The 13775-nt window shown below is 40.4% G+C and overlaps 2 protein-coding genes across 2 annotated transcripts; both read left to right on the forward strand.

Moving 5' to 3' along the window:
- The first annotated feature begins 673 nt into the window (after nucleotides 1-673).
- Nucleotides 674-1907, forward strand: LOC149621874 (uncharacterized). The gene is made up of 4 exons (XM_089853634.1): nucleotides 674-874; nucleotides 933-1165; nucleotides 1234-1283; nucleotides 1711-1907. Exons 1-4 carry the CDS (start codon nucleotides 674-676, stop codon nucleotides 1905-1907), a joined length of 681 nt encoding a protein of 226 aa, XP_089709760.1.
- Nucleotides 1908-4891: 2984 nt separating this feature from the next.
- LOC149621875 (uncharacterized) lies at nucleotides 4892-6381 on the forward strand. The gene is made up of 2 exons (XM_089853649.1): nucleotides 4892-5963; nucleotides 6218-6381. Exons 1-2 carry the CDS (start codon nucleotides 5628-5630, stop codon nucleotides 6320-6322), a joined length of 441 nt encoding a protein of 146 aa, XP_089709775.1. The 5' UTR covers nucleotides 4892-5627; the 3' UTR covers nucleotides 6323-6381.
- The last annotated feature ends 7394 nt before the right edge of the window (nucleotides 6382-13775 follow it).

Here is a 13775-nt window from a genome sequence, read left to right on the forward strand (position 1 = left end):
CTATTAAGTAAGGTTCAAAACCTTTAACTAACTTGTTAATGGCAATTAAAAACCATTCTCGTACCGTTTCTGCACCGCTGGCATCCTCCATTTTCTGTTTACTTTTCGCGGTTTTTTTTCTCTATTCGGAATACGTCAATCGCGTCTGTATGACCTATCCCCACGGGATCCAATAGGAAAGCGCAGAGCAATGACGGGCATGAAAGGGGTGGGGCTTATTTGTCCGCTGACACCGGCGTAAGAGTAGAAGCGTAAAATCTAGTGACTTAGGCATTCTTATAGTAAATTTATTCTTGATTAGTCTTAAGTCTTATTGTAAAAATGGCGTGTTCTAAAGAAGTAGTTTTGTTTTTTCTGAATAAAAGGAAAACAAAAAGAAGAGAATCAAATTTTCGAAATTGTGAATTTAGAAGGACGCAAGCGCTATATCGCCAGAATTTCACAAAGCACTGGAGTTATTCCACATACGTAAGCGGTTTCAGTTGCGTCTTTTTTAAAGAAGCAGGAAGAGCGAAAGGTTTTGTTCTTCACCTTAATGAAGAATATTTTGAATGATAAAAAATTGAACCCACAACATAAAAGTATATGGTGTAGACCTCGAAATCATGTCAATTTTTGGGAAGAACGCGTTTTGGCAACTTACGTTGAGGCTGAATTCAGGATAGACTTCAGAATGAGTAAGCAATCATTTGTGAAGATTTGTGACTTACTTCATGACCGCCTGGAGAAAGAAGTCACTGTAATGCGAAAGCCCTTGACGGTGGAGCGACGAGTAGCTCTTACTCTGTATAAGTTAGCAACTCCTGGAAAGTTTAGAACTATGGGGAATCTGTTTAGTGTCGCTGGATGTACTGCTTGTGTGGTACTTCACGTAGTAAGAAAAAAACATAATTTCATGAAGGATTTATATTTATATTTAATCTATTTTCAAGGTTTGTAAAGCTATATCAGAGGTGCTTGTGCCATTAATAACAATCCCAATCGATGATCAGCTTGATGATGTTATAAATGGGTTTAAGAATGAGCTGGGATTTCCACAATGTTGTGGCTGCATTGATGGCACACACATTCCGATTATTGCACCTGAAGGACATGCCAAAGATTATTTTAATCGGAAAGGTTGGAATTCTGTCTTGTTGCAAGCGGTGGTAGATCATAGAGGAAAGTTAGTGCTATAAAAATGTCACCTAATACTTTAAATCACTGATAATCTTGATATTGATTGTATTTTAGATTTATAGATATAAATATTGGCTGGCCGAGACCGTTCATGATGCCCGAGTGTTAGCAAATTCAATCAATTTACAAAAAAGCTAAAGCAGTAACTCTTTTTTTACTGGTAGATTTTGGTGCAGAACCCTTTTCTTTAGATCAGGGGAACTAAAGGATTTTAATAAATAGAGAAACACCGTATTAATTGAAGGAACCGACATTCCTCTTTTAATTATTGGAGATCCAGCCTATCCTCTAGAAACATGGCTCATGAAAGGGTTTTCCGAAAATGGAAAACTAACAGATGCCGAATTATATTTTAACTACAGGTAATAATATTTTGTTGATTTGTTATCTTAGTATGTTTAAAATTATCAGTGATATTTCCTTTTAGGTTAATTTGGGCTAGAATGCAAGTGGAAAATGCATTTGTACGCTTAAAGGGGTGCTGGAGATGCTTGCTGAAGAGAAATGATCTAAACCTGAAAAATCTTTTAGTTGTTATTGCATGTTGTTGCACCTTGCATAATTTTTGTGAAAATGAAAAGGAATCATTTCAGCAAGAATGGCTGAACGTAGTTGATGACATTCAACAAGAACAGCCTTTTGATTATCCATTACACGTTCGATCAAATCCAAATGCAAATAGTATCAGAGACGCATTAGTAAAACATTTCTATCATCAAAGATCCTAGTTTTAAATTGGGAGAAATTTATTGATTGTTTTTGAAGAGTGGAAGACGAAATAATCTATTGCCAATAGTGCTGTTATGGTCTAATGTTTGTAATTTTGGATGTAAAATAATAAGAATTACAATTGTGGAACTCAGAACAAATAATTTATTGAAATAAAATACAATGCACGTTGTATGGATTTCATTATTTAAATCATGCGCATTTTTTCAGCAACACAACTCCAAAAGTTTTAAGCTCATGCTCCTGTTGGCGCTTCTCCCTCTCAGCTTCTCTATCATAAAATTCTGTGAGCCTCGTAATCTCTCATTTTCTCATAAAATGTCCCGTCAAATTTATTTTGTTGCTCAATAAGTTCTTTTTGTTGTTCACTCGTAACTCGCTGAAACTCAGCCAGAAATTCCTTAGAAAAGGACGCTGCCCTCCCTAACTTCCTTTTTCTGGGACCTGAAATGGCACGTTACTTTGAATCACCGTAATTTAATCAATTAGTTTATAGTTCATACTGTACTTCAGCCAGTTTCCGCCATACCTTTGGAGGCTTCACTCCGTGTTGAGTTACTCGATTGTCCAGCTTGTTTTATATCGTTTGAATCTGCTGTAGATTTTGAGCCATTTTCCCAACCAGATTCCAAGATTAGATGACTAGTTTGGTCTATACTTTGGTGACTAGATTCGTCACACACACTGGCGTTGATTTCATCTTTAATTAGGAAAATTATATAGTTGTATGATACTTGTTATATTTTTGGACAGGACTTACTATCACGTGTAGCATCATCTTCATTAAAAAGAATATTTTCTTCTAAGATAACTTCAAACCCCGAGTCTATCACAACTGGGGGTTCAGCTGCCGGCCTAAATTAAATATTACAAAATATGTTATATGAAGCATACGAGGAAATATTTATGTAGACATTATTTTACCCGTCGCCCCACAAATCCTGCATTTCGTCAAAATACTTGCAGTTTTCCCTATTTCTTCCACTTTTATTATTGTTGTCCCTTATGCTGTTTTACAAATGTTTGTGTGATTTTACTTTAGTTCGCACTTGTTGGAAAGTACACTTTGATCCCGTGATTTTTTCCAGCTCTAACGCGACTTCTTTATATATCAAATTATTTCTTCGGACACTATCCAGCTGTCTGATAATGTTTTTTTCTTTTAGAAGGTATATTAATGCCAAAACATCGTTATCACGCCAAGTTGCGGCCATCTTTTAATTTGATTTGATAAAAAAAACCTTACTCACGGGATGCCAACGCCAGAAGGCGCTAAAAACGTTTTGAAATCGCTCCCCGGGGCATTTTGGCCGAAACGATTCGAATCGGTTCGCGCGAGAATAGTTTCTGTTTACACGGTGGTTCCCAAACGGTTCAAAACGTTTCGAAGTGCCCGTGTAATCGCGGCTTATGAGTTTAAGTAACGTTAGTTACGAAATAAATATTATTACTATTTTTCTTTAGGTCCATCTTCTTCTCCAGCATGTGAAAGTCGGTAGACCACAGTTTATGAGACTCAACTCTTCTAGGATATTCTACGCTAGCTAACAGACAGTGTTGCCGAACCTACCGAAAAACCGGTATATCTATCGATATTTCGTCTGATATACCGAAATACCGAATATTATGATTTTCTACAGATTTTCTAGGATATTTCTCGAATTGACTGAATTTCCTACTGATTTTGAAGTGATAGAGCTTTTTTATATAAAATAAATTTTTTTTCAGTCTTGTTCGCAATTTTTTCGTGAAGGACTCTTGCTGCCGTTGCTGGCCTCTTTTTCTCAAGGAGTGAAACCTTCTGTGCAGGCTCGGCCGCGTGCTGTGAGAAGCTGGCCACCCCACCGGGTCCCTCCTATTCCGGTAGTTCTAGTTCTAGTTTGAAAGTTTGAAACTCGTTCTCGCTCGGCCGTTAACTATGAGGAGGAGAAGTACTCAAAATAAAAAATAGCGTCGGCAAAATCGGCCGTGTCGATGTCGTCGTCCTCGGAAGATGTACGGGTTTTTAGCTCCACAAGTAGTTTAAGAAGGAAAAAATACAAGCAACATTTCAAAAAAGGAATGGGAAAATGAATACCCTGGCTGACTTCAAAGTTCTTCGAAAAAGGCAAATTATGCCCACTGTAAAATCTGTAACAAGGATATAAATATATCGTCAGGAACGAAAGCTATCAATAAACACAACTTCTCGCATGGTCGTGTTGCGGCTTCAAAAATTATAAAATCACAACCCAAGACACTATTTTCTGGCTCTGACATAAAAGCACCAAAACCAACGCACAAGTGAAAAAAGGTATTACGATTTAAATAATTGCATCATGTCGAAACAAATATAATTTTTCTTGATTTAAAAAAATTGGCGCCAATTATGAATATGGGGCTTTCACTTAAGACCGTTTTCAAATCTATCTAACGTATAGTTTTGTTTGTAAGGGTATGGACAAAATTTGTAACTTTGGAAAATTTCCCATGTTAATTTCATGGGAAATTTCGAGTTTTTCGTCAAAATCTGTGGTTAATTTTATGGAAATGAAAACCACCCTTAGCAACTTTTTTTTTATAAAATGAACTAATTAATGTTAACCACATATTGAGGGCCCGTATTGTAGTTTTGTGGAAATTTTCGAAAACAGTTAATACATAACAAAAAAACTACATCCAAACAAAATACCCTCCTTATACATTAAGAGCAGTATGAAGTCTTATCTAAGAGAGCTACGGCTGTCTCAGAATTTTATATTTGTTTTTAGACCGCAAGAATTAAAAATATATTTTTATGGTTATGCCTACTAAGAGCTGCAGCTATTGATGAATGGGCATCAGTTGCTATTTCAATCATTTCAACTCCGAAATTTGTGCCTAAATCAATGGCTTCGGATGTTGCCAATTTTTTTGCTTTCGCAATCAGCTAAAGTGTAGGAACAGAACCTGGATGTGTGACCAGTGCTGTCATTACGCCCATCACCCGCCAAAACTAAACGTTTTCCACTCAAAGTCTGGAGAGTTTCCCTCTAAGTTTTCTTCGAAAATTCTCTATACGCTGGTGCAATAAAATGCTCTTGATAAATAAACCTATTAGAATTCGTTCATTAATGCAAGTAGTTGCTACTGCCTGAGGTGGCTAACAATTCTATCGAACTTTCGATCTTGCAGAGAAGCCAACACACATGGGCGCCAAGAGTCTGTGTTTCTTGGTACAATGGAAATAACCTAAGAAAGCGGTCCATCCCTGTGGTGTTTGCTTCTCTTATGGAATTAATAAAATGGTTTAGTCATAATTCTACTACTATAGTGAGAGCTAAACTCCCTTTCCACGCCTTATCTCAACACGGGGCTTTTTCTTGTTTTCACTAACTGCTTCGTTTATAGTTGCAAGGTAAATAGCCTTGCTATATGAGATTTCCATAAGAAAGGACCATTTCACTTGACAGTATGACGAACCTTATGGATCTTTCAATAGACCATTTTAGTAAAAAGGGGGGGAGGGGGTAGAACAGCTTCAATATTGGGTTATAGAAAGGGGCTGATCCGTTGCAGGTGCTAAAAAGGGAGATGAAAGGCAAAGAATTAACCCCCCCCCCCCGCGTATTTTCCTCTGAATCACATTGAAGTGGTTTGTACAGTTCTTCGTTTCAATATTCCCATTTCATTTTCCCTTACCATACCGTAAAGTTTAGTCGTAACCCTTCCCAAAAATATTTTTTAACAATTTATTTCTTATGTTGCCAATTGCAATGGCGGAATCTAGCCGGATGGCTACAACTATGTCGTGCAATTGTAAAAACAATTGCGATAAACGCGTTAGTCGCAGGGGCTTAGGTCCTTGCGTAAAAGCGGGCAAAATTTGCAATAGCAATTGTACGTCCGGAGTTGTTAACGGTAAAGTAATAGGGTGTGTTAATGTGGGAACAAAGAAGAGCCGTGAACTTAGGGAGATAGCTTCAGACAGTGAAGAGGAAGGCATTATAAAAAAACAAAGGCAGGCAAGGGAACCGTCACCAGAGAGTGAAGACCTAAGAAATTCCAGAGAAACCCCAGAAAGGGACGATGATTCAGTAAGTACAATTTTTTTCCAAAAAAAGCAGGACCAACTTGTATATGTAACAGCCATTCAGGAAAATAATAGGGAGAACAAAAGGCAAACTTTGGATGCCAGCCCTCAAATGCGTGAAGGACCAGAGAAGTCTGATCTTTTTACTTCTCCTTTTTATTATTCCTCCATGGCAGATGGAAAATATATTACCATCGTCATTTTTGGTTTTGAGACCTCACCAGTGTCAATAGTATAAAGTATTTTAATATAAAATAGGATAATAATCAGCAAGCGAAGCGGCCCAAAAAGATAAAGAAAAAGAATTCTATGCCGAAGACAACTGACAAAAGGCCTAGAGGGTTGCAGTGGCCTCACCCCTGAAGCCGTTGCAGACGTTGACGGAGGGCTGAGCAGCCTCGTCCAACTTTAGGACTATGTTCAGCCCGCCGCCATCTAAGCTCCTCCTCTTTTCTTATCCATAACCCCAGTCCCAAAAACAAACCAAGGCGATAAGCAACGCCGGTTGTTACTCAAAATTCAGTTCGCTTTTTGTTTCCCACTTGACCAGGCACGGTCAGTATTCGGTCTAAAGAACGTGTTCTTATTTTGGAAAGTAAAGAACAATTTTTGTACTCCGTGAATTGTCGCGATTCCAAATTTGGATCCGGTTAAAATTATGAGAGTTAAAAATACGTCAAATCTAATAAATTATTCAAAGATCACAAAAGGTATGTTTATTTTTCTTTGGATTAATTTCCCTTACGGGACGATAGTGACGGCTTCAAGTTAGGCCTACAATAACTCCCCTCACTATTGAACCTAAGGGACTTGTAACAACCCCTCAAACGGCCGGCCCGATAGTACTTTCCGATTGGGAACTGTTACAAATGGTACCGTGCCCGTCTTTCTAAGCCTCGGTCCCTTTTTTCTGTCTGGGTGGTCTGGCCCGATTCGCGTACTTAGTTACAGGTTAGTTCAAGTTTAGACAGAACGCCGCCGTATTGGGTCCCTTCCTTCTCGAACATACGAGGCAGAATTTTTCGATTTTTATTTCAAGCGGGTTGAATCATATATTTTATTAAATCTACAATTGATATCATCAGATTAAATTATTTGGAATAATCGGATTAAATTGGAATTAAACGCTTGTTAGAGGATAGATAATTTTGAATTAAATTATTTAAAAATTAAATGAACCCTCTCGAATCGTGCCCAAATTCAAATTTATACCGTGAAAGACACGATACAGAATCCTCCTCAGCTTCGGGAAATATTTCGGAATCCTCAGGATCAACGTTACCGTTAGCTAAGCCTTACCTCGTGGCCGCGGATATTATACGCCCCCCTCGATTAAGTGATTTAAATATGGCATATGCCCAAAACCCAAGATCCCCCGTGGGATGATAATCTCGATTTGACCCCGTATTTACATACAAGGGACGAAAGGGTAGAACAGGTCTCCCCAAATTATAGGTTTAATAATTCAAGAGAGGAAGAAAGAATTAGACATGAGAATAATTTAGCCCTCTTTAACAGCATGAGCCAAAGTTTAAACCTCCAGGGGAATAGCCTAATTAGAAACAGACAAGAGCGAAGTAACCCGATTTAGTCAAATTAAATGAGATACCTAGACCCTGTCCATCCAAACAAAAGGCAGAGGCTGAAGTAAACTCATATGCAAGGGCCAAGCAATTTTGAATTGTTGGGGTCCCCCAAAGCAAGTTGTACCTAAGACCACATCAACTGCGAACTTTCCGACAATGCCAATGCAAATTACCTCCCCCAGTGGGGCTATTCCACGTAGAAGCTCGGTCGAATATACAAGTGCCCCTAGTAGGCCAAATAGACCCAGTTAAGTAAACCCTGGACAAACCCAGAACCCTATAGGACAGACTCCACAGGGAATTTCTCAGTCCCCACCTAGTTTTCGACATCAAAGTAAACAATTTGCTAGTCAACCCCACGGGACATCAAACCCTCAACCACAGAGTAGTCCAAATACTGGAGGTGCCCACAGGCAGCCTTCCTAGCGTCAGTCTTGCAATCGTTTTCGAACCTAGCGGTGTCTAACCAGGGCAATGTGAAAGGCTTAGAACCCCCTGAAAGGTTAGCATTCTATGGTAGAAAAAATGAAAGCGTTCCTGAATTCATAAGAAAATTCGAGGAATACGTAAGCTTCCATAAAATCAGTGAGGATGATCAAATGCTTTTCATGCCCCTCCTGTTAAGAGACAATGCTCTATATTGGTATCGTTCCCTTCCCCAAGGAGCACATTGGGCAGAATTTAAGGGACGACCAAAACGTCATTATAGGATTAAGGATGAGGGAGCTAAGGCCCGAATAGCTTTACATAATAGAAGACAAAAACAAAATGAATCCAGCGACGAGTTTATTGGCTATTTCGTGAGGGTAAATCAGAATTTACACCCCCCAATACCGGAAGATAAATTACTCCTCATAATTAAACAAAATTTAAGGATGGAATATAAAGGGTTACTTATGGTTCTCCAGGCGCAAACGCTGTCAGACTTGCACGATGTATGCCTAAAGATAGACCAAACTTTTGAGCTAGACCAACCTCTCATCCCAAGACAACCAAAGTCCTATCGCGCAACAAAATATGGATGTGAGAGAGCCACCCATACAACAGGCCCTGCGGTATATAGCACCCAAACCTAAAGTAAATTCTCAACTAGTAGTTCCTCAGTCTTCGGGTGTACAACCAATAGCTTCCCCTATAACTGATTATTCCCAGACGGGAACGAATCAAGGGTACATCCCGAACATGGGAACTCATACTAACATGGACATTCCGTATGGGAACAATAACAACCCCGATCAGGAAGGATATTACAATCCTACCCCCGTCCAAAATGATCCTCAAACCTATCGAGCTCCTTTCCCGAGGCCCAGTTCCCAACCAAGGCAACCCCACCTTGCAGCAAGACCTCCACCAAGAAGACGAAGCCTCCCCAGAGACGAATACCCTCGTCAAACTCGAGTCTTTGAGAGAGGAAATCCTGACATTGCACCCAGAGAAAACCAGCCTCAGCAACAAGAGCTACAGCTCGTTCCAAGACGTCCACAGAATCAAGCCAGGAGAGTCAGAATCCTCCGGGAGTCCAGGACGACCGACCAGTCACCTGCTTCAACTGCGGTGGCTTGCGTCACTATGCCAGCGAATGTCCATCCCCAAGGGTAGAAAGACAAAGAGGTCCGTTTCCGGGAAACGCCAACCCGGGAGGGAATCCCCGAGGACGTCTCCCTCCCGCAACACAATAGTCCCGAGAGAAGAAAATCGAATCGTGGCACGATCCTCTTTACGACTAGCCACAATTCGAAGAAGAAGAGGACTCCCCAAAAGAAAACCACATCTAATAAGCATTCAATTTGAACACACAATCATACAGACTAGAATCGATAATGGGGCAGAAGTTTCCATGATTAATTTAGACCAATGGCGGGCCTTACAGAGATTTCGACGGGATATCACATTTGAACCGAACTCAGAAAAATCAGAATGTATCGTAATGGGAAATGGACAATACTCTTTCATTGAAGGCTCTACCGTATTAGAATTTGAAATTAAATTTGAACAAGATATAACGAGGAGGAGATTTAGTCAAGAGTTCCACATCGTCCCTTCACTTCTCTGCGATGCAATCTTAGGCCAAGATTTTCTAGAAGACTGGAAAACCATGATCGATTTTGGAAATTAAACTTGTAATATTGATGGACTATTATTAAAACTCGTAGAAGTCTCAGAGGATAAGCTTCCTCCCTCACCGCAAATGGTTTCTAACGTCAACGAAGCAGTTGAATCAACCTCTCTCTCATATAAGCAGAAGAGAGAGTTGAAAGAACTCCTTCTCCGATTTCCGGAACTCTTTACTGATAAGTTTGGAAGAACCAGCTTAGTGGTCCATGAAATCCACACAGGAAATGCTAAGCCGATACACAAAAGGCCATATCGAGTTAGTGATGCCAAGAAAAAAATTATCGAACAAAGCATCTATGACATGCTCAAGGATGGAATAATCAAGCCATCTACGTCACCATGGGCCTCGCCAGTAGTGATCCTAGAGCAAGACGACGGATCCGGCACAGGCAAGAAGAAATACCGTTTCTGTATTGATGTCCGAGAACTAAATTCAATCACCCAAAGGATCCATATCCGATTCCAAGAATCAACGGAACTCTCAGTAAATTGGGAAAACCCAAATACATCACCGCATTGGATTTGAAATCTGGATACTGGCAAGTTGAAATGGAACCAGAAAGTGCGCCAAAGACAGCTTTCATAACGCACGCGGGAAATTACGAATTTAACGTATTACCGTTTGGACTTTGCAACGAACAAGTACCTTCCAGCGTCTCCTGGATGAAGTTTTCCGAGATGGAGAAAAATTCGCTATCGTCGTTTATCTCGACGACATCCTAATAGCCTCCGAGACATGGAAAGAGCAGAAGAACGCTCTGGAGTACGTAATGAATAAACTAAAGAACGCTGGCTTAACTCTTCAGTTGAAGAAATGCCGCTTCGCCCAATCGGAAGCAGTCGTCCTCGGACATGTAATCAACGAAACCGGAATTTACATAGATCCTTCCAAGGTTGACGCAATCAAGAAATATCCTCAGCCAAAGACGCTAAAACAACCCCAACGATTCCTTGGAATGGCCGGATGGCATCATAGATTTATACCTCATAACTCAAAGATAGCCACTCCACTCAATCAATTAAAGAAGAAAGGAGTCAAGTTTGTATGGGGTCCTGACCAAGAGGAATCTTTCCAGAAGATAAAAGACGCCATTTGCAGCTCACCACCATTGGCAGCGTATAAACCGGATGCGCCAAGCATTCTGACAACAGATGCGTCAGATGCCGGCGTGGGTGCAATGCTATCTCAGATTCAAGACGGAATCGAAGTCCCAATCGCATACGCTAGTATAAATCTTCGAAACGCTGAAGCATAGTACAGTACTTCGAAAAGAAATGTCTAGCGATATATTGGGCCATTGGACATTTCCGCCCGTACCTGGAAAGTAAACCTTTTACAGTCGTAACCGACCATAAAGCTTTACAGTGGCTATTTGGACTCAAAGAACCAAACTCAAAACTCGTCAGATGGGCGATGTATCTACAGACGTTCGATTTCAAGGTTCAACATAAGAAAGGAGTCGACAACGTCGTGGCCGACGCCCTTTCGCGAGCTCCAATAGGACTGTTCGCCATGTCTGTAGCCTCCACCATGGAAGTGGAAAATCAAGACACACCATCTGAAGAGTCGAACGCACCATCAGATCATTCACACGTCGCGTATATTTTACCACCAAATCCACACGCGAATTTTCATATCTTTGATCGCGATGATATCATTACCGCTCAAGGGGAAGATCCTGTTATTCGCGAAATCATTGAACAATTGAGACAAAATAACCCTCCAGACAATACAGAGTACGAGATGGTAAACAATCTCATTTACCGAAAAGCGTCAGGAGTTTGTCCAGCGCGAATCTACCTACCTCAATCTCTCAGAAGAGAAGCTATGAGGCTATTGCATGATCATCCTCTCTCTGCCCATAGAGGTAAATACAAGACGCGAGAGAAAGTAGGACATAGATACTGATGGCCCGATCTCGACAAGGACGTCAGGCAATATGTCAAGGAATGCGTCCTATGCCAACAATACAAGATCAGTAACCGTAGGACACCTGGTCTTATGATATCTACAGTTCCGACTGGACCCTTCGACAAAATAGGAGTTGATATCATGGGACCCTTTCCAATCAGTAGAAGAGGATACAAATTCCTCCTCGTCTTCACGGATTACATGACAAAATTCGTCGAACTAATCCCTTTAAAAAGAATAACAGCCGACGCATACGCCCTCGCACTGAAGAACTTCGTGTGTCGATGGGGAGCACCGAAGCATATACTAAGCGACAGAGGGACTCAGTTCGTGTCCTCCCTATGGCACAATACGGGCAAATTATACAACATTGGACCCATTCACACTTCACCTTATCACCCTCAGTCGAACATCACTGAGCGGGTAAACCGAGTCCTCGGACTAACCATCTCCATATATGTAGAGAACAATCACAGAACGTGGGACGAAACCCTGAACGCTCTTGCGTTCGCGATAAACTCAGCTCCCCACGAAACGACTAAAAGATCTCCTTTCTACTTAAACATGGGACGAGAACCGATACTTCCATGGGACATCGACGTAGGGATGCCCATCGAGGAATTTGAAGATCGTTCGGAGACCTTGAAGATCTTGAAGGACCAGTGGAAATTAACCAAGACCTTCTCGAAACTGGCTCAGGCCGAACAGAAAAAATACTATGATCTCACGAGAGAAGACCTAGAGTTCGACATTGGGACGATCGTTTGGAAATTGACTCATCCCCTATCCAACGCTAACCTGGGTCGAATGGCCAAGCTATGTCCAAAGTGGACGGGTCCCTACAAGATCATAGAGAAGAGAAGTCCACTAGCTTACGTCCTAGAAGACATGATCTCGGGACAAAAGACCGGCCCAATCAACATGTCGCAACTCAAGTTGTACCAAACCCCTGACGTTCCAATAGAGGAAAACGAAGAGGCGCCTTCTCCCGGAGAAGAACTAGCGGAACCAGAAGAAGTCCACCCAGAGGAAATCGTTCAGGAAAGGGAAAACACCATCCCTTTTGAAAAAACACGCATCTGACTATTGAACAACCCAAAAGGTCCAAGTAAATTACAAGACAACTTACTATGCTACTTGTTTCACGCATCTGATAATTGAACAACCCAAAAGGTCCAAGTAAATTACAAGACAACTTACTATGCTACTTGTTTCACGCATCTGAGTATTGATGCCATTTATACCAGGAGGCCAGGGTACTTGGAGTAAAATAAGCACCACCAAATAGGCTCGCATCGAGGTACAAATGGTTTCAATACTACTAGTCTTGAAATGGTTGTATAATAATAAAATATTTGTTAAACTCAATGTATTATTTTTTAATATTTACCTTAGACTAGTAACCCCTATTTTGCGAAGTCTGTCATCAGTAGAGCTCTTTAAATTTAGTAGATATATAACTTTATCGACGACAGTTACGTTTTCACCCATGTATATTTTCACTGAAATCATTTCTTAAAAATATACGAACCACAATAAAAAAAATACATTAACCAACCTTTCTATATGAATCGCTAAATTTCGAATTACACCAACGTAGCCAAAGATATATTTTGCGTGAACCAACCGTCAAAACAACAAGCCACTGGAATTTTGTTAACATGAAGGCAGGGCGTTACGCAGTACGTCGGAGGTCCTAATTCATATTATACATTTAATCTCAAACTAATTAGAATTTTAAAAGCTATGCGCGACATTTTCAAAATGTCTCTATAAGCAGAATTATCTTAAAATTAGTAGGAAAAAGTAAAAATTTTACTACATTTAAATAGATCAAAAGAAAAACAAAACATCTGGCGTCATAAACGGCAGAGAAAATTTATTTTATGGCATAGGCATGGATAAAGAATGCGCGTGAGAAAATCTGTTTTCACTCTACAGGATAGGCAACTCCCTATCTCGAACGACAGCTTATTCTGTATATACTCTGTTACAACATCGTTTGGCAGCACGCGTAAACCTAGGTCTCTAAGTAACGTAGCTAAAAACGTGCTGTCGAGAGACAAAAAACTTCAGGATCTTCAGGATTTAAGATATCCGCGAGTTTTTTAGCTCGAGTGCACGGACCTCTAGGCTTTAGTTTCAAATACGTGTGGTAGGCTGTATACAATTTCACACGTATTTGAAAACTAAGGCCTAGAGG

The sequence above is a fragment of the Phalangium opilio genome, unplaced genomic scaffold (assembly GCF_054372755.1).
Source record: "Phalangium opilio isolate 3A_F unplaced genomic scaffold, DU_Popi_V2 ptg000200l_1, whole genome shotgun sequence".
In the NCBI taxonomy this organism is placed as follows: domain Eukaryota; kingdom Metazoa; phylum Arthropoda; class Arachnida; order Opiliones; family Phalangiidae; genus Phalangium; species Phalangium opilio.

Excerpts from the sequence above, each read along its gene's own strand:
- LOC149621875 (XM_089853649.1), top strand. The coding sequence starts at position 5,628 with ATGTTGCCAATTGCAATGGCGGAATCTAGCCGGATGGCTACAACTATG. Across the intron at positions 5,964-6,217 it reads CAGAAAGGGACGATGATTCA|GATAATAATCAGCAAGCGAA; the intron begins GTAAGTACAATT and ends AATATAAAATAG.
- LOC149621874 (XM_089853634.1), top strand. The coding sequence starts at position 674 with ATGAGTAAGCAATCATTTGTGAAGATTTGTGACTTACTTCATGACCGC. Across the intron at positions 875-932 it reads CTTGTGTGGTACTTCACGTA|GTTTGTAAAGCTATATCAGA; the intron begins GTAAGAAAAAAA and ends TCTATTTTCAAG. Across the intron at positions 1,284-1,710 it reads ACCGTTCATGATGCCCGAGT|TTGTTATTGCATGTTGTTGC; the intron begins GTTAGCAAATTC and ends AAAATCTTTTAG.